Here is a 21,307-nt window from a genome sequence, read left to right as displayed (position 1 = left end):
AAACAACAAAGCATCATTAACTTGGATCTAACTGAATAACAGAGCTTTGCACTGTGAAAAAAAAAACAAAAGAACAACTTTGTAAGCAAACTGATAGCATCATTAAGATGTCACAAGTAATGCTTACTTAAGAGGATAAATTTCAGAAGAGACCATCCATATGTGCTATAAAAGTCCATGTAATTTTAGTGTCAACAGAGGACAACCCTCAGAGTCCATTTGCTCGGCTTAGTTTTATCAGACAAGCCAGTCCATAGGGAAAGCAACAGGCCTTTTGAGGAGGATGTTTAAAAAGAGGGAGTAAAGGAGTGTGTTGCAACAAAACAAATTCAAGAAAGCAAAAGGCAATAGAGAATTAGGAAATCAATCGATAAGTGTTTCTTGGGTGTTTACTATGTGCCAGTCAGATAATGTATTAGACGCCTAGGATACAAATACAAGAGTGAGATGGTCTCTACCCTCAAATAGCTTTAAATTGTTATTCCATTCTATCTGACTTCATGATTCCCAGACCATACTGTCCATAGGATTTTCTTGGCAAAGATAATGTAATGGCTTTCCGTTTCTTTCTCCAGTATAAGCAAGGCAAATCAGGGTCACATAGTAAGTGTCTGAGGTCACATTTGAAGTCAGATTTTTCTGACTGCCAGCCCAACACTCTATCTATTGAATCACCTATCTGCCTCCCTATTCATTTAGGGCAATACTTCTTGTCAGATAGACGCATAATAAACAAAAGTGATTAGAAAATTTGGAAAAACTTCTAAATAGGAAGTGTCACTTAAACCAAACCTAGCATTCCCAAGAGGCAGAATTAAGAAAAGAATATATTTCAAGGACAGTTAATGTCAGGGCATAGAAATGGGAGATAAGTCTTCCCATAGGAAACAGTTGGCTGGCATGCTACCAAGCCAAGTATGTGGTTTAGGAGGGATATTGTTCATAAATTACTTGGGGGGAAAATTTAGAGTCAGATTATAAACACCCTTAAAGACTATGAGGGAAGCTTGTGTTTTATCCTAAAAGCAATAAGCAGCCACTGAAACTCCTTAAGCAGGTAAGTAACCTAGTCACTAAGGTCATACCCAGAAGAATACTAGTCCCCCGACCACTTCTTTACATTAGGACCAGGATGGACGCTTTCACCTTAGGGTAGTTAATCAGTCCCTAACAATAGAACTAGGACTCACATTTCCAAACCAGGTAAGAATAATAATAGCAGGTAGTGTTTATATAGCACTTTCAGGTTCGCAAAGTGATTTATCACCTCAGTTTAATTTTGCAATAACCCTGAGATGTAAGTGCAGTTATCTTCATTTTACAGATAAAGAAACTGAGGTAATGACTTCCCCAGTGTCACAGCTAGTAAATGTCTGAAACCATATTTAGTTTTCCTAACTAAATCTGGAGTTTCCTAACTACAGGTCCACCACTCTATCCATCCATTGGACCACCTAGCTGCCTAGGAGTCTGCCAATGTTCTTCTAACTTCCCAGGCACACAGTTTTTCTTTTCCTCCCCTTTCCTTCTCCCTTTTCTTTTCACACTCCCTCTCTCTCACCTCCCTCCTTTTTTTGTTTTCCTCCCTCCTTCCTTCCCAAGCCTTGGAAAGGTTAAGAAAGTGATGTCACCATTGAGTGTCTATCACTATGTTCTTCGGGTCCTGTCAGAAAGTGGAAGTTACAATTTTCTAGGATTCCCAAATCCATGGTTCAACCCTTTGGCAGCTCTGGAGTCAGGTTGGGATAATTACATCTTCAAGATCAGATATAAGGAGGAAGAGGCATCCAACCCATTTGTCTTGTTGGTTTTCAGCCCCAGTTTCACAGGCAAGGAAGCTTCACTTAGCTAAGAAACTTGAAATTCCTAACTAGGATTATGCCAAGTATAAAGGATTCCAGAGAAAGGATGCAGAAGGAGAAAGATAGGTACCAGACAAGAGGAGACATAACCAGGGAATAAATAGCCTATTAGCAAAAGACTAGGTCAGAAACAGACAACAATTATTTCTTGACTGCAGTAATAGCTTAAGTTAATCCTTTAATATTTACCTATTCATGTTTATCCATTAATAAGGTTCTAATTAGGCAAATACTTTATTATAGAATTTTAGATATGGAAGGAATTCCCTCCAGAGCATTTAAGTGATTTGCCCACAGTCACACAGCTAATTATTATTATTAGAAAAGTAGTACTAAAATTCAGATCTTCCAAATCATAATTTAGAACGTATTCCATAAGAATCAGGGTCTTTAGCATTCTTTTTATCAAGCCATCCTCAAGTACTTAAAAACTTTTTGCATTAATTTTCTCTAAATAATTTAAGAGTATTAATTGGGTTATCTGAAGGATCAAAATTCTTAAATACCCATACTTATTAGTAAATAATTAGTACCCAAAATTCAGGTGATATCTACAAAGAAAACAGTCTTGTTTTTGAATATTCAGCAAGAATAATTTTGGAAGCTATACATGTATTATCTAAAATCAGCTGAAGATAAGACAGCTATGAAAAAAATCAGTTTGTTGGATTATTATCAAATAAGCTATTTTAGGTTATCAGAATAACAAAGCAAAAATGATACCTGGGGATACAAAATTCAATGATCACGTGAGGTATTATGAGAGGTGATGTATACATAAGGTGCTAAGCCAGGAATGAGAAAGATTTGAATTAAATCTAGCCTCAGACATATACTGGCTGAGTGATCTTGGTCAAGTCACTTAACTTTAGTGTCCTCAGTTGTATAATGGGATAGTAACAATATATACCTAGCAAGATTATGAGGATTAAATGAGATAATTTTTGTAAAAACTACTTAGCATAATGCTTGGTACATGAGGTGCTATATAAATGCTTATTCCTTTCCTCTTCCTTTTCCTTGTGCTTTAATATTGATACTAATAATGACATTTAAAGAAGTCATCTGCTCTAGAGTAGATTAAGAACTTAAATTTAATATTTTAAAACAGACTAGATATGTTGAATGTAGTTACAGGTATATCTGCTGATATTAGGATTTGTAGATATTTCAGTACTAATCTTTGTTACATCATAATTTCTTTCTTATCTTATCACACTTACTATACCTGCCTTTCTATTGATTATCTCATATAATTGGTATGAGAAAATCAGTTCATCACACTGCAACCCAATATACAAAGCCTGAGCCAAGATACCTTGCTTTGGGTTCAAAGACACCCCATATATTAAGTCTTGCTTATAAGAATACTTGCCTGACTAATGTTTTTACTGTTTGTGGAATGATCAGATTTGGGGTTTTTATGTATACCCAAAGCAGGCCCAAATTGCTTCATGACACTTGAAAAAGTGTTGTATTTATAACAGTGAAGAATTTAAATACATGGACAGGATGTTTTGGGAGATTTTTTGTTTTGTTTTTTATCACTTTGTATTTAGAATTTTAAAAAATAATTACATTGTTCTCATCTTTTTCAAGAAATGTTAGACCACCATCTAGTGGGCAAAAGTATTTTCATTTCATTTGACCTGAATAGGTCATTTAAAAATTTTTTAGAACATTTTATTTTTCCCAATTAATGTAAAAACAGTTTTCAGTATTCATTTTTAAAAATTTGAATTCCAAATTCTCTCTCATCTTCTCTCTGAGACAATAAGCAATTTGATAGTTAAACATGTGCAATCATGCAAAGCATTTCCATATTAGCCATGTTATTAAAGAAAATAAAGACACCCCCCCAAAAAAAATCCAATACAACAAAAATGATCTCCTGATTCTTCTAACTTCCCTTTGAAACAGTTCATATAAGTTTTTCCAGATTTTTCTGAAATCATCTTGTCCCCTCTCATTTCTTATAGTACAGTATTATTCCATTACAATAGTATTCCATTACAATCATGTATCACCGGTTGTTCAGCCATCTCTCAATTAATAGGCATCCTCTGAATAAATAATTCTAATATTAACAGTTCATGAGATCAAAATTATATATTACTCATCATTTTATTGTTCCATGCTATTTCCAAGAATTTCTTCTCCTTTTATTTATAAATCTTTTGGGTTAGAGACATGCAGGTTTTTCTCTATTTCAAACCTGATATATTGGGTAGGGAAGAAATATTGAAAGCCGCTCAAAGAGAAAAAATATATCTTTATCTCTCCCTTGAAGATTAGAACCAAAAAATATAGGACATAATTTAAATATGAAGTATAAAAATAAATATCCTTCAAATTCTAGATGCAAAAAACTTTATAGCAGTCTGCAACAATGGACATGAGCTAGTAAAATGATATTTACTAGGAATAAATATAAAGTCTTGGGTTTAGGTTCAGAGCATTAACTGTACCAAATACAAATTGGAACAGATGTGCCTATGTAATAGTTCACACACACACACACAAACATACAAAAAAACCTGTAGATTTTGATGGAATACAAACTTTCATCAAGTAAGATATATGCCGAGATAGTCAAAGAAAGCTAATTATGATCTCAGGTTGCATGAATACAGAAATGTATATAGTATCCAAAGCAGAAGAAGTTTATAATCCTTTTATACTGGTCATAGCACCTTTTCTCTGCATCCAATCTCTGCTTGTTAACCCAGTTTCAATTCAGATATTAGCACTCCTCCAAGATCTGCCGCTAAAACTCCTGATCAGACCACTTACTTTGACTAAGCTAAATCTATCATTTTGCTTGACCTTCCCTACAGTTTTTTGACAACTACTGACAATTAGTGAAGACTGGAAATGAAATAGATGTCTGTTGATTAGTGAATAGCTGAACAAACTGGTATGTGAATATGATGGAATCTTACTGTAAAAGAAATGAGGAATTTAGGGAAATGTATACAAATATGTTTGTGAACCGATACAGAGTGAAATAAGCAATAATAAAAAAAAATACATAGAAATCCCAGTTACATAAAAGGAGAAGGGAAAGAGAAGGGAGAGAGACACCAAAAAGAAGCCAGAATCTGAGTAATTGAAAAATCAGCAACATCATCACTCTTCTTCTTGGCAGAGAGGTGGGGGACTACAAGAGCAGAATATTGCATACATTGAATGACTGGTAACTAAGTCAGTTATTTTTGTTTTATTGTTTTTTCTTTCTTACAAATGAAAGTTTAGTTTATTTGGTAGAGTAAATTTTAAATGGCTACCCAACAAAAGAAATCAAAAAAATTTGCTTTTAAAAAATCCTTAGTAGTCTAAATCTCACTTTCTCTGGCCAATATCTCCTACACAGTTTCCATTGCTTTTAATCTCTCCTCCTCCTTCCAAAACACAGAGGTTGTGACATAAATATTTGGAGAGAAAAGGAGTCTTTTTGGACCCCTTAAATCATGTCTTTTTTAAAATTTATGAATGACTAGAGCTAGTGTATGCTTTTGACTTTCTGAATGCTTTATATGTTTTCTAGGGTTGTATGGGTGTTACTGGGGCAGTTAAGGAGTGCTGTGAATAAAGAGGCAGGTCTGGAGTCAAGAAGACTCATCACCTTGACTTCAAATGTGGCTCCAGACACTTACTAGCTGGGTTACCTTGAGCAAGCCATTTGATCCAATTTGTCTCTGTTTCCTCATCTATTAAAATGATCTGGAAAAGGAAATGGTAAAGCATTCAATATGTTTGCCAAGAAAACCCCAAGTAAGGTCACAAAGAATCATGAAGAGTTGAACACAAATGAAACAACTAAATAACAACAAATAAGTATTATTGTCATTGCTTTTGGCACCAGTACCCCATTTTCCAATTCTACTACCAGAATAGCTTGTCATTGATCTCTGTCAGTCTGCCTGACAGGTAATGTTCTGTTTGTCTATCTAATTCTTTCTTTTTTTATTTTTCTCTGTGTCTCTCTGTCTCTGTCTTTTTCTCTGTCTCTGTCTCTGTCTCTGTCTCTCTCTCTCTCTTTCTCTCTCTCTCTCTCTCTCTCTCACACACACACACACACACACACACACACATCTTGTACTGTTGGATTTTCCCAGATGTAAACATTTAAAATGTTCTCTAAGCAGTTCAAATTTTAATATTAGATAAAAGCAAAATTGTTGCATGAGTTCCAATTTTTAAAAATCTGTCAATTAAGTTTCTGTGATGTTGTCTAAAATGATGACTTGATAAAATGGTCAGGCAATAATATGATGGTGAATTACTGCCTTGCAGTTTGAAGAATGATTTTTCTTCCTCTCTGATCTCCAAGTAGATCAGAGGTTACAGCCTTTACACATCTGGTGTGCAGTAAATCAGCCTAAAGAGCTCAGGCTCTTTAATGATTCATTTCATCTGAAAGGCACCACTGGGGAAAGGATCTCTAATACTGCAATATGAACTTCTGCCTTTAATAATGGTGCTGAAAATGATGATTTCTTTGGTCACAGAGTCCTCATGTTTTGCTTTTATTTTGTTTACATTTTGCCAGTTTGAATTATTTGTTTATGAAAGAGCTAGAGTGTTTTGAGGTAGTTTCTTTTTTGCCTATTAAAAAGACACCCAACCCTTTGTTTTTCATATTTTGCTTTTCGTGAAAATGAGGAAATCATCTTTTAAATGGAACCAAGCATTAAATTACTTCACTGTTTCAAAATGAGACTTACTTGGAATAAAGAGTTATGATATTTTGAAATTTTCTAAGGCACTATTTTCAGAATTAAATATCAAATAATAGTAATTCCATTCAATGATTTTTTATTTGTCAGATTTTAAAATAAGATAAAGTAAAATAAAAAGAAGTAAATGGCTTGAAGCATTCCTTATACCAACTAAACATAGTAGGGCAGGACATATCTATTTTTTAAATTCTATTTGTCTAAGTAAACTCTAAATATAGGGGTCTGTGTGTTTATCTAACAGTTGTACTCTAAAGTAGATCACATGTTTTTAAGGTCAAGTTGAAACTTAAGATTACCAAAACATTCTCTAGTCAACTCTAATATTGCCATTCTGATTTAGCTGTCTCATACCCCGTGACCTGAAGTGGTGCCATGTGCATTAGGACTGCAGCTTAAAAGATTAGGCTCTTGCTGACTTCTCATTATGGAAGAAACAAGGGGGGGCAATAGTTCACCGGATACAAACTTGGAGTAAAATCCTTAGTTATTTACTCACTGGAACTATTGTTAGGGTGTCCCAGAGTCATGGTAAACTTGTTGGAGATCCAGTACAAATCTCGGATGACCCTGTAAGGTCCATCCATAGATATAGTATGGGTAACTTCTTGCTTATGGGCATTCTCAACATTCAGGTTTCTCATTTTTTTCTTTAAAAAAAAAAATAGTACCATATTATCATTGTAATTGGGTGTCTTGGTGCCGGACCTGGAATCAGGAAAATTTGAGTTCAAATCTAGCCTCAAATACTTATTAGCCAGGTGACCCTGGATAAGTCACTTAACCCTGTTTACCTCAGTTTCCTCATCTGCAAAAGGATCTAGAGAATGAAATAGCTAACCACTCCAATATCTTTGCCAAACAAATCCCAAAGTGTCTGAAAAATGACTAAACAAATACAGGTCATTGTAGAGCTTCAGAAAGACATTTCATATCAAAGCTCACCAAACTTTGAGTTGTATAGCAATTCCTTAATTTTTTTTTCCACAGTTTACATTGTACAAGTAGGAATCTTATTTCTCCATTTATTGAGAAGAAAAAATAATATTCATTCTTTGGTTTCTTTCTGAGTTTCAATCTGACATTACCAATCCCCTATTGAACATTACAAACTGCATGTTCTGGAGTCACCCCATATGTAGCACAGCTCATCTTTTCCTCATAATCCTTCACTGTTTTTAATTTCTCTATTTGTATATAAGTTGTGACTATTCTTTCAATCTTACAGATGCATAAACTTAATATTACCCTTGACTTCTCATTGCCCCTCATCTAAATAATCCAATTAATTGTTGTTATAGGCTAGGTCTGAATTAGACCACTCCTCCAGTTAATTCGGTTTGACATTGTAACAAGAACTACTCCATAGGTCATTGAATACTTAACAGAAAAGGAAATTTACTTAGCCATGGCAAGAGAAGAACATTAAACAAGAGGAGGCATTGATGACACTTTGAGCTGATTCAGCTGACTAAAATTCCCTTGACTATTACCCATCATGCTCCATCAGTCATGTATCAGAGTGTCCCTGCAGCTCCTCAAGGCTGTTTGGTCCTCAGGCAGTGATGAGCTATGTCAGCAATCTGAGCTTTTAGTCCCCTATGCCAATCAGGTATCATGTTTTAATAACTTTTAAGGAAAAACTAACTTTCAAGGTGGGAAGGAATTAGGTGCCAAATATTACAGTTTCTACCTACATATGTCTTTAAATTGACCCCATTTTTCTATTCCCATACAGTACCAGCTTAGTTTAAGCCTTGTCCCTTTTCACCTATATTATTACAGTGACCTAATTGGTCTCTCTACTTTATATCTCTTCAATTCTCTAGGCCATTCTAATGGTTTTTCTTAAGTGCATATAAAACCAAATTCTTCCCTTATTCAATCTTATCTTCAGTGCTTCCCTATTGCTTCTAGAATAAAATATAAACTTTTAAAGCCTGGACTAAAACAGTCTTTGGGATATTGATTCTTTTCCTGCAGTCTTCAGTCTAGTCAGACTGGCTTTCTCTCTATTTCTCACATGTGATATTCCATCTCTTTCCTCCGTGTCTTTACACTGGCCATCCAACCATTGTTGAAATACACTTGCTCCTCATTTAAGCTAATCCCCTTATTCCTTCAAGATTCAATACAAATATTGCCTTCTACAGGAAGCCTTTTCTAATCTTCTAGAGCTTTAGAGTTCTTTCCCTTACAAATTATTTTATATTTAACTACTTTGTATTTATTTAAATTTATTCCCTTGATGTTTATGTATTTTATATATGTACTTGTGCTCATTCTCCCTTAAGTTCACTTTACTTCTTCTTAAGTTCCTTATGAGTAGAAATTATTTCATTGTATTTTTATGTTCACTAAAACCTATCACTATTCCTGTCACATAGTAGGTTGTTGATTGACTTTTTAAAATTGTATTTAAAGACTAGCATAGGGAAAAGAGCACTGGGATTATAATCATAAATCTTGTTTGAGTCCTAGGTCTGCCCCTTAACTAGCTATGTGACTTCAGACAAGTCAAGTAACATTACTAAGGCTTTCAATTTTCCTCATCTACAGAATGGAAGTAATAATACCTGAGTGTCTACCTTATTGATTGTTATAAAGATCAAATGAGATATATGAAAAGTATTTTGTAAACTATAATCTTAAATAAATGAAAGATATTGTCAAGAGAATTTTCTTGTGCTAACCAGGAATTTATTATTTATAGGTGCAATAACCATGGCTTTGCTAGAAAATTTGGTGGCAGGAAACGTCTACATTGTCAAGATTGCTGCATCCAATGAAGTGGGAGAGGGACCCTTCTCAAATTCAGTAGAGCTTGCAGTTCTTCCAAAGGAAACCTCTGAATCAAATCAAAGGCCGAAACATTTAGATTCTGCCGATGCCAAAGGTGAGTAGAAATACTATATTTTTCTCAAGCCTTTGGGGAGGCGGGGAATCTCTTTAGTTTTCTCTTTCCTTCTTTCATACCTTTAACAGATTTCTAACTATCCCAATACTTGTTATTCTTTAACTTCTAAATCTTCCATGAAAGGTTGCCTACTTTGCTTTCTGGTTTTCTTTTGCACCTCCCTATAACTCTCTGAATCTGCAATTGGAGCTACTTTGACTCTAATTTTCCAGTTCTTCTTTTTTGATCCTTAGGCACTTAACAGTGACTTAACATCGGGTACAGAAACTACTTACACCAACTATTAAGGGAGCAAATCTAATAAAAATTATAATCAGAAGAGTGATACAATAATAGGGAAACTACTTCTCTCTTATATTTTTGCCACTTGAGAACCTCTTGCCCAATGCTGCCACTCATATAATTTGTATATGATAGCATAAGTCTAGCATCTCTGCTGAGAAAATCTTTATATTCCAGAGTCAGAGTTTTTGCCTCTGTTTTACATTTCCCACAAAGTTGTCTGTTATTTATGGAAAAGAGGAAATGGATTCCTTTTCCATGTTAGCTATTAATTGGACTCATCTGTGTATAAGTAGAGACAGATTACCTAGTATGTACAAAAAAAGTGTCCATTAATATATAGTGTTTTTGTGTAATTCTATGGACATAGCTTGAAATCATACCTTTTCAGAAGATTGATGACCATTGAGAGACAGTTATAACTGTAGGTTTCAACTAAGATAAAGAAACTCACTTTGTAGAATTTCAGGCAAGCATAAGGTTAAAAGTAAAGGCTACAGGTGTGCTTAACTACTTGGTTATTTGACTTCAGCTTTCTATCACATTAACATTCCTTTTCCTGCTATTGGGACATCCATGCTGTTGGTGCCATTTTGCTAATACTTAGTATTAGTGTTTGCCCTCTGTGTTGTCACTGGGTAAAGAAGTCACTTTATCTTAGCTGCAGTTACTGGATCTCTATCCTATTTCTCCATCAAGAAGCACTTTCATGAATTGTATACAAAGATAATGAGTATTAACAGCACTTAGGCTTTTCTTTTTTTTTTACATAAAGTATGAAAGAGAATGTTGATTTATTTCTCTCCATGGAAGCTGTTTAACAATAGGACAGAACTTTTTTAAAAGTTCCTTACTCCAGTCTGACACTATTTCATCCTCCACCCATTTAGCAGGTAGAGTCTACGTTAGACTAGGGTGAGTCGATAGCCTTCCAAATTATCAGCATTGTTAAGTAAGAGGCTACAACAGAATGTGTGTTGATGTGAAAGTAGACAGTTCAGTACCAGAGACAGTAGCAACAAAAATAAAAGTGGTAGCAGAAGTGAAAATTGAAGAATGGCTATGGTCACAATAGGATGAAAATGTGGAAATAACAGATCATGAATGATGCATATCTTCAGTTCTTTAATGTTAAATCAAGCTGATTGCTGCATAGCATTTTGGATAGAGATCTGCTCTCTGGGTTTAAGTCCTGTCACTGACATATGCTGGCTTTTGATTCTGGATAAATTGCTTTAACTCTCAGTATTTTAGGCAACTTTCTAATTCTCCCAGCTTCAGAGAAGGTGCCAACACATGAATAAAGAATGTTTTCTTATCAAGTAATTGCAATCACAGGTCCAGTCCCTATTTCTAAATAATAAAAATAATCTGTAATCTATAGATGTTTTTCAGCTGACTTAATGAGAATTTCATCCTTCTGGATATCAGGAAAAACCTGCATTTTGTACATATTGAAATAAACATAGCTAATAGACTTTCTTGATTGCAAAAAATGGTATTTAATTTATATGCATTTTCTTTCTGAAACTATCCTTTTCTTCCTCCTTTCTTTTCCTTCTTTCTTCCTTCTATCCTTCCTTTCTTCCACCCTTTTTCATTCTTTTCTTTATTTCCTTTTTCCTTTATTTCTTTCTTGCATTTAAATATATGTTAGTATATGTGTGTGTGTGTATGTATACACATATACCTATAGTTTCAGGAATAAAATGCACATAAATATATCTATGATATACTAAAAAATATATGTATTTTTGAGACTGGGTCTTCCTTTCTTAACCAGAATAGAAGTAGAGTGGCTATTCACAGCCTCACCTCACTGTTGATGAGAATGAAATATTTAACCTGTTCTTTTTTTCTACTTAATGATATTTTATTATTTTTCCAATTATATGTAAAAATAGATTTGAACATTCATTTCTGTAAGATTTTAAGCTTCAAATATTTTCCCTCTTTTTCCTTCCCTTCTCTCTTCCCCAAGACAGTAAGTAATCTGATATAGATTATACATGTAAGATCATGTTCAATATATTTTCATATTAATCATGTTGTGAAAGGATACTCAGGACAAAAGGAAAAAACCATAAGAAAGGGAAAAAAAGTAAAAATAGTATGCTTTGGTCTGTATTCAGACTCCATAGTTCTTTCTCTGGATATGATGAGCATCTTCCACCATGACCTTTGAAATTGTCTTTGACTTGATCTTTTTCCAATCTGAGCCAGTTTGCCCTTCCTTAAGAAGTTTCATGGGTATTTCCACAACCTCTCTTCCACAACCATCATTCTCAGGGGGCAGTGTCTATACCCCTGATCAACTTGCCCTACTACAGCTTTGAACTCTCCAAGATCAAGAGCTCTACCAGCATCAGTCTCCCTAATAGGAAGAATTCTAGGTATACACTGCTATTCTCTGTGAAACGATGCAATATTTTTACTTTGGAAACAAATTTTAAAAAACAAGCAATTGAGAATTCTTTGAAACAAAAGAATTTATTTGGTTTTTTCCTATAGTTTTTGATATAAATACACTGTTTTCCCCTACAGCTTATTCCGGTTATTATCAGTTGGACCAGAAGTCCATGACTGGCATTGTTGTTGGTGTTTGCATAGCATTAACTTGCATACTTATCTGTATCCTCATTTTGATCTATCGAAGCAAAGCCAGGTATGTTTTCATTGATAGAAATCTTACAAGGTTTAAAGGAAAATACAAATAACTATAATCATAAAGCAAATTATATTGGTAAAAGTTATCTTATAGAGAATACTTTAGACAATTGCAGGCAGAGCTAGCATTTTTCCATATAAAACTTTCACTTATATTTTTGCACTTTATTGGGATTCTTTGCAATAAAAATTCAAACAAATACATTTTTATGTAATAATTATTTTGACATCATTAAACTGTTTACTTAGTTGAAAAAAACCCTGCTGTTCTATTGAAATATTCAAGGAAAAGTTTTCTTGGTTTCTTTGGTGTTTTAAATGAAATGGCAGGACACTCAGACTGTTTCTATATGAGGCCCTAAACATGAAGTACTTGATTATGAAGGGATCCTTACTCAAAACCTCTTGATTTCTGTGTATTCAAGTACCCATTTCAAATGCTTAAACAATTCATTGTTCAGAAAGAACCAATACGGGTTTATGACTACAGTTAACCAGAGTAATATAAATAGTTTACTCCTTTTGGAGGGAGCTGCTGTGAATAGAATATGAGAGGAATTCAATTCTACAATGTAAAGCTGGACAGTTTTGACATTACTATTTTAAACTATTGACTTGTAGCTGTTTAAACCGAGGACCATAAGCAGCATTGAGCTGAGTTTTCTTTATGCCATTCTCGTTAAACATTTAAAATATGTCTTAAAAGTTGGAAAATATGTCTTTAAAAGATGAAAAAGCTGAAAACTGCCTAATCTGTAACCTGTTCCTTCTTAAACTCAAAGGGAAATTACAAAGCTTTTTGAAGTTCAAAATCCATTGTTGATTTCTACCACAACTAAAGGCAGATGATAGGCTTCAAATTCCATCTTCTAAGAATTGTGACACACTATAAAAAGCATAAGGAATAGGTTTAGGGAGACCGAGCAAGCAATTTCCTGTTTAGTGAAGGGGAAAAAATAATTTTAACATATAAACAACTTTTTTACATGGGTTGAGATGTTTTGATTTTATTTTGTTTTGAAATATTGTCAAGTCCAACTAAGAAAATAGTCTGAATTTTTATATAGATTATATATATGTAATTAATTTTAGTCTTATGAAAAATTATCCTTTATTTAAACCAAAGGTGTTAAATATTAGAATTCTCTTAGCTATTCACTTAATAGCTAATTCACTTTATCCTTTATTGATTTATATTCAAAAAGGTATTCTTAATTTTAATATTAGTCTAGAGGAAATCTCATTAGAAAGGTACATCTACCTTATGAAAGTCAAAACCAAATATATAAGTTTTTTTAAATTATTCATGCTTCTGTTTCCCTTCCATTAGCAGATCATCTAGAGTTGACTGTATAAACATATAATACTGGTAAAAACCTTCAGACCATCTTCAGATCAAACAGTTCAGTTTTAATGTTTTATTTTGTATCTTTAACCATTTTTAATTTTTTTATTATGGCTTTTTATTTACAAGGTATATGCATGGATAATTTTTCAGCATTGTCAGTTGTAAAACCTTTTGTTCCAATTTTTCCCCTCCTCTTCCTTCCCATTCCCTCCCCTAGATGGCAGGTAGACTAATACATGTTAAATATGTTAAAGTATATGTTTTACCATTTTAAAAAAAAATCTTTTAAAGTCTAAATTTAGATTAAATGAATTGTGGTTGAATAAATCACTAAATCTGTTAACGTATTCATATGTCAAAGTCTATTCACAATCTATACTGTTGTGACTGGTCACTGTCATTAAAAAATGATAAATTAAGCTATTGTGACTATAAAGCAAGCTAAAAATTATCTGAGAATTCTTTAGAAAATGATAAGGTGAAAAAATGATTGTTTATATTAAACTGGAAATACTACTATTACTTAACAACTGAATCACTTATTAAATATTAGAGAATTAATATTTAACTATTAAAGGAAAGAGCTTTATATATATTTTATTTATTTAATTTTTTGACCCAATTACATTCAAAACAAAATTTTTTTACACTTGTTTTTAAGTCTTTTGAGTTCTAGGTTCTCTTCCTTATCCCCATTCATAATTAAGAAACCACAAGGTTTTACATGTATAGAAATCAATGAGAGAATTAAAATAGGTTTCTCAAAGTAAACTGTTTTGTGATGAAGGTAAAATCTAGTACTCTTGACATCTACAGTTAATTGTGGTAATGCATGCTAGAGGAAAAATATTAGAGAATGTTATTCTTCAAAAAATATAATTTGTATAAATTGATATTTTTGTACATTTCTTCTATGTGATGATATTTCCTTTTTTTCCAATTTAAAAATATTTTAGGAAAACATCTGCTTCTAAAACTTCACAAACAGGAACTGAGCAGTTATCTCGAACCAATGTCTCATTAGCCAGTGGGAGTGACATGAGGAAGAACTTAGAAGGAATGGTAGAGAATGAAGAATCCTTATTACCAATGATAGCCCAAAATAGCTTTATTGATGCAAAGGTACTCTGAGTTTAGAAGCTAATTTAATATATTACAATTAACTATATACACTTTTATGTCCTGTGTAAAATACATTTATCAAAAAGTTAGTCCACCTACAAAATAGTTATGTTTCTCAGAGGATTAAAAAGAATGGTCTGAATCACAGTTGAGAAATCATGAAGCACATTGAATAATCCTTGAATGCATTTTACCTTAGAAACCCATCTTTTTTTTTTGTTTGTTTCTTTTCTAAATTTAATATTTTTTCAGTTAAAATTATATTTTCTCTCCCTCCCTTCTTATTTGAAAAAGAAAAAAAAAAAGCTCTTTCAGCAAATTTACATGGCCAAGCAAAACATTAGCCATGTCCAAAAAAACATATCATTATGTACTCTGAATCCATCACCTTTCTGTTGAGATAAATAACATGTTTCATCATTATCCTTCTGAAATCTCTTGTTTATTTCTTTGATCATCAGTCTTAATTCTTTCAAAGTTGTTTGTCTTTAAAATGATGCTATTATTGTATTAATCGTTCTCCTGTTTCTGCTCACTTCACTCACCATCAATTCATTCAAGTCTATCCAAGTTTTTGAGAAAATATCCTATTTTTTCTTAGAATACAATAATATTCCATTACATTTATATACTATAATTTGTCCAAATTGATGGGTACTCGCTAAAGATCTAGTTCATCGCCATTACAAAAAGAGCTGCTACAAATGTATTTGTAAAATAATTTGTAATATACCTTCTTTGGGACTTATCTAATAGTGGTATCATTGGATTAAAAGGTTTATACAATTTAATAACTTTCAGGGGCACAGTTTCAGAATTAAAAGTTTATAAAAAGAAATCATTAACTACTCCACTATCTTTGCCAAGAAAATCCCAAATGGAGTGACAAAGAGTTAGACATGACTGAAACTACTGAACAACAACAAAACAAAAATTTTTTAAAGTCAATATTCAACAAAACAACAAAATTTTTAAGCACCATTATTCTTTTAAAAATTTTGTTGTTCCCTGATGAAAATAATTATCTACCACAGCCTTGGAGAATTCAGAACTCCATTACCAAAAGGTAATGGACAGATGCATAGTAGCTGCACATAAGAAGTGACCCTGAAAGCCATCATCATGACCAAAAAAGGCGGCAGCCTAGTCATTTAGAGTGAAGGATACCAATTAGGGCATTATGGAATATTAAAAGAATTTAAGGAAGGCCTCCATTGTATTACATAGATTTGGTGAAAGACAAAGTCATGACAGAAGCTAAGAAAATATGGATGGGATTATAATTTGTTCTACTGGTGGAAATGCCCCATAGAGCTGAATCATAAAAAATCAAAATATACTTGATTAGTTATGCTTACATGTAGCATAGAACAATAGAAATAGCATACACCACAAAATACATTCAAAAATTCATCATGTCCTATATCTTTTGTTAATCTAGGTATAACCTTATAAATAATCCATATTCTGTATTTCCTCCTAGAGTCAAAGAAACACTACCATGTAATTTATTTCTTTTTTGTTCTGTTATTTTCTTTGAATACAGATGTCATAGGTTGAAGTTTTTGAAGTTAAATATTAAAACTTTCCTTTTTATTTTAGGGTGGAACTGACCTAATTATTAATAGCTATGGTCCTATAACAAAAAGTAACCCTAAGAAGAAATGGCTTTTTTTTCAAGACTCTAAGAAGGTGAAAATTGAGCAGGTAACTCATCTAAACTGAATTCTAAAATTACCCTATATGAAGTAGTATTTATAAAGAGGGGAAAGACATAAAATAAAGATCTAAACATTAATTTTAAGCCCTTACTTTAAATGTTATATTGATGATATTCATTATAGATATGACCTATAGTTATAGTTATATGGAGTAAACAATTTGCTGAAACTGCTAACCCAACTTATAAAAATGAACTGTTTCAAAACTTTAGATAATATTTAGGAATTTCCGTTACAGGGGCAACTAGTTGGTTCAGGGAAGCCAAGAAGACCTGAATTCAAGTTCAGTCTCAGATATTTAATAGCTATGTGACCCTGAGCAAGTCAGTTAACTCTGTATGCCTCAGTTTCCTTATGTATAAAATGAGCTGAAAAAGGAAATAACAAACTACTCCAGTGTCTTTGCCAAGAAAAACCCAAATGGGGTTATGAATAGTCAGACATGCCTGAAACGACTCAGCAACATCTTGTTTGTATTTAAAGAATATCTTTTTCTAGAACACATGAAGTCAGACTCATTATCATTTACAATTATTAGTACTTAAGATTTTCTGTAAATGCTTTATCATCATTTCTATGTTTTGTTTTGTTTTTTCCTCACAGCCTCAAAGAAGATTTGTTCAAACGGTCTGCTTTTATCAGCCAGGTACTACTGTATTAATAAGTGATGAAGACTCCCCCAATTCTCCTGGCCAGCCAACCGGATTCCAAGTGCCCTTTGAGATTACAGCTGATGCAGAGCATTCAGCAAATAGTGAAGGAAGCCATGAAACTGGAGATTCTGGAAGATTTTCCCATGAGTCGAATGATGAGCTACATCTGTCTTCAGTTCTAAGTACCACACCTCCTCTCTCCAATTCCTTCTTAGGCAGTGATTCGGGTGGAGATCCTGCCATTGATAAATGTGAAGGCTCTTCAAGGCCATTGGTTGCTGAGCAGACTTCTACCTCCTCTTTACAATTACAGTCTGCAATGCTGTGCTTTGATAAAAATGAGTTTCCAGGCTAGACAGCCACACCAGACATTCTCACCGTATATATGTCTGTTCGAAGGACAATGAACAGGAAGCCAAAGCATATTGTGAAAGTCCTAATGTCTTACTGGGTATTTTTGTTGAATGTTTTTTTTGTTTGTTTGTTTATTTTCAAACTCACTTATTTTGAATGTTTTATTATCAGAAATGTGAAAGGTCAAAATATCTGACTAGAGTTTAAAATATATCACTGGAGCAAAGAGGACTTTTTAAGCCCTTTTGCTGACTATCTACCTCTGTTTGCCAAATGGTGAACTCTGAAGACAACTGATTGACCTCATTTGTGTTATAGTTGATTTCAGCTTTGTAACCAATGACACTTCCTACTAGCATTTTTTTATTGCTCTATGTGTAATGTATTTGATCAAAGGAGTGATGGGTGGAAGAGTTAGAATGTTTATCTGAAGCTCTGACTTTTTTAACAAATTATAATAACTATATAATTAAGATAATTCAGTACCTCTGACCGGGAAAAGTATTGAAACTTTATTGGAGGTGAAGGGAAGTGGGACCATTTTTAATCACTGGCAAAAAAAGAAAAAAGAAAAAAAAAGCAGCTCTATTGAAATAACAATAATTTTTGATTACATGGAGCAGATTGCATCTTCAAAGGCATTTAGAGTTGGCCTTTAGAGCCTGAGTATACCCAAATAACGCTCACAGATTTGTGCCTTTTCAGTATGACCTCAGTGATGGCAGTTGTTCAAAAGGTTACATAATCTACAGCCTGTCCATGGAAATATTTCACATTCATACTCCTCCTAGGATTTACTATAGAACTCATTTTTTTGAGAATTTTGTGAATTCTTTAAATTTGTAGATTGTTTCCTCATCCTGGCTTGCCTTTGAAAGAATGAGGAAACTTCCTAAAGGATCAAGATGAATACCAATAGACAGTAAAATGAGCTATTAGAACATTACAGTAACAGTGCCTTCCATTATTATATGAAATTATATGAAATTCTTTGCCTTATGCCTTGTCAATTTTCATAAAGTTGCTTAGGACAGGAGCACATAAAGTTGCCTTAAGGATATACTAAATTTTATGGATGCTTTTTATTGTAAAGTACAATAGCTCTCCAAAATACTTTAAGTTTTAGCTAGGGTTTTGAGTATACAGAGCTCTATCCAATTTTTAAAATTATTTAGAGAAATCAGTACTACTTCTTCCTTCAATATTAGTACTGTTAATGAAATTTCAGAGAGCAATTTTTATCCTCATGCTGATTTTAAATAAGCATACAATTTATAATACAGTAGAGCATTAAAGAGAGTATTGAGTCGTAAGTTTTTATTGAATACCTACCTTGTGTTAAACACTGCATTAAGGTAATTTTTTTAAATGACATGGTCTTTAAATGGTTCCCCATTCTTTAAAGTTATAAAAATTGTCTAGAAATTACTCTGAGGCCTTATTTTAAGAAAAATTTTAATATTTTAATCTCATTAAAACCTTCCCTGAACAAATAGTCATTGTTGGATAAGATTTTAAAATGTACTGAAGGCCCCCAGATATATAGAGGATCGCCCCCCATCATTTCCAGATAGTGATATTGTTGGACTATATATAGTTGTGTGCCAAAATGAATACACTTAGAAGCGATCCAGTTTTAAATGGTTTTGAAAGACAACTGCTTTTAACTCAAATTCAAAGCTTCCACTAAGAGACCACTTAAAATGTGGGTTTCATGAAGAAATAAAAAAGCAGAGCTTTAGATGAACAATCTGATGCAAGGTTAAGTGCTGCTCCTGCCTTTTATAGCTCCTGTTTTATACTACCTCCTTTTAAAGTTATTCTAGTGTTATTTTTTTTCCTGTACTCAGGGAACATTGTATTGCTTTTGAGCTGCCTCATAGAAATGTGGGCAAACTGACAGGGTATGGTGTTTTTTGCTTTTTTAAATAGGGGCAGTATATAGGGCCAAATTTACCAGTATCTAAAATTAAGAAATACAACTAGACCTTTTAAAAAATTTTAATAAACATTATTTTAAAAAAAACAAACAAAAAATCAAAAGCTTTTCATTTTAAAAATCTAAAAAAAACCCATCAAAATTATGGAATATGCATCTAAAAGTAGTTTGGCATGGAGCTAGTATAAAAAGCCAAAGAAATGAATCCAGAATCCTTGAAGAAAAGCATTTTGTTTTTTGTTTGTTTTTATAAACAAGGCCATAGTTGATGCAGATCTTTAGGCTGTTAACTCTTTGCTTATTATGTACCAGTACCTTTTTTTCTTTTACATATTCTTGCTAAACAGGCTTTAAAATAATAATAGTCCTGTTAACCAAAGAATTTTCTGTAGAAAAGAAAAGAAAGTTGAATATTATTTTCAAAAAAATTGAATTAGCTAAAAATCATCTATAGGTTTGAAGCACTGAATAAATTTTTATTATACAAGTAGTTACTAACCCAAAACAATAGGGCTTATATGATTGCAGTTGTTTAAATAGATTAGTATAGAATTCTACAATTTTAACTACCTTATTGTTACCAGAGCATTTTACCAGCAAATAGTTCCAAAAATTGTCAAGTATGATTTTTTTTCTTCAGCAAGTAGTTTTCTTACTGTATAGTATTAGAATCAATATTTTTAAATTTTTAAATCTACTTGTTGAAGGGAAAAAATTGTTTTCATCACAGATATATACATATGTGTGTATACGTACACACATATGTATATGTCTCAAAAAAACAAACTTTTCAGTGTACAGCAAAGACAACATTTTACTTAGCTAAAGTGTGCTAAATCTAAGTATGAATTTGTTACCAAAAGGTGAAGTTTATTGCTCTCTTTCTGAGTAGTGTCACTTCACAAATTTTTATTCCAAAGGGGCTAATATATAAAAGGTAACTCTATTCTCCAAAGATTTATTTGCTGTAAGTACTAATACATGCATTTCATTTTTATGCCAAATGTACAAGTAGGTGTTGCTCATCAGTATTTTTCATACCAAAGATCAGTAAATTTTAATAGGCTAGTCTATAGCAAATTAAAGATGAGCAGATGTGAAATAATGTTTAGCATTAGTAGCTAAAGATATCAAAGTTTACATAATTAAAAGCAATATAGCTACAATACTATTAATGTTTTTATTCAAGTAATTTTTATCAGCAAATAAAGAAAAACCAAAGATATTTAAAGTTACCTCGGCATATAGGCAAATTTAGTTGTACATTAAACCCTTCTGTCTCTTGTTTTTTATGTTAAGTAATTATATGTCTTTCTAGAGCCTACGCCACACAGAGATGTCAGGAATAGGTACTTTTTAATTGTATCTGCTGATTCAACCATAAGGATTTTTTAAAAATCAAATACAGTATAATATTTCTCAAACAGCCAGGTCATCAAATTCCACCGTTAATTTAAATCAAATTGTATTCACTTTCCAATCATTATTGCAACCTTCTCAATTAACCCAGGCTTCAATGTCCAAAAGGTTTAAATTTTCCTTGACTAATGATAATAGGGGCAAGGATCTCCATGTAAATTTTTAGGGACATGGGTAAATGAATAGAAATGATCACAGAACAGGCAGGTTTTACTTTCTGAAATATATGCTACTGAAAATTATTTATAAATCCAATTTTCATTATTTAAATCACTGTAGATTCA

At 32.7% G+C, this 21,307-nt stretch overlaps 1 protein-coding gene across 1 annotated transcript in view; it reads left to right on the top strand.

The window, feature by feature from the left end:
* Positions 1-17,701, top strand: part of PRTG (protogenin) — a 144,669-nt gene extending 126,968 nt beyond the window's left edge. The window contains exons 16-20 of the mRNA XM_051980700.1: positions 9,315-9,497; positions 12,345-12,465; positions 14,772-14,937; positions 16,540-16,644; positions 17,262-17,701. Coding sequence (XP_051836660.1) covers positions 9,315-9,497; positions 12,345-12,465; positions 14,772-14,937; positions 16,540-16,644; positions 17,262-17,666 — 980 coding nt within the window. The 3' untranslated portion in view covers positions 17,667-17,701. The remainder of the gene's footprint in view (positions 1-9,314; positions 9,498-12,344; positions 12,466-14,771; positions 14,938-16,539; positions 16,645-17,261) is intronic.
* Positions 17,702-21,307: the final 3,606 nt, after the last annotated feature.

This window comes from Antechinus flavipes, chromosome 2, assembly GCF_016432865.1.
Source record: "Antechinus flavipes isolate AdamAnt ecotype Samford, QLD, Australia chromosome 2, AdamAnt_v2, whole genome shotgun sequence".
In the NCBI taxonomy this organism is placed as follows: Eukaryota; Metazoa; Chordata; class Mammalia; order Dasyuromorphia; family Dasyuridae; genus Antechinus; species Antechinus flavipes.
This window is presented reverse-complemented; position numbering and strand designations above follow the sequence as displayed.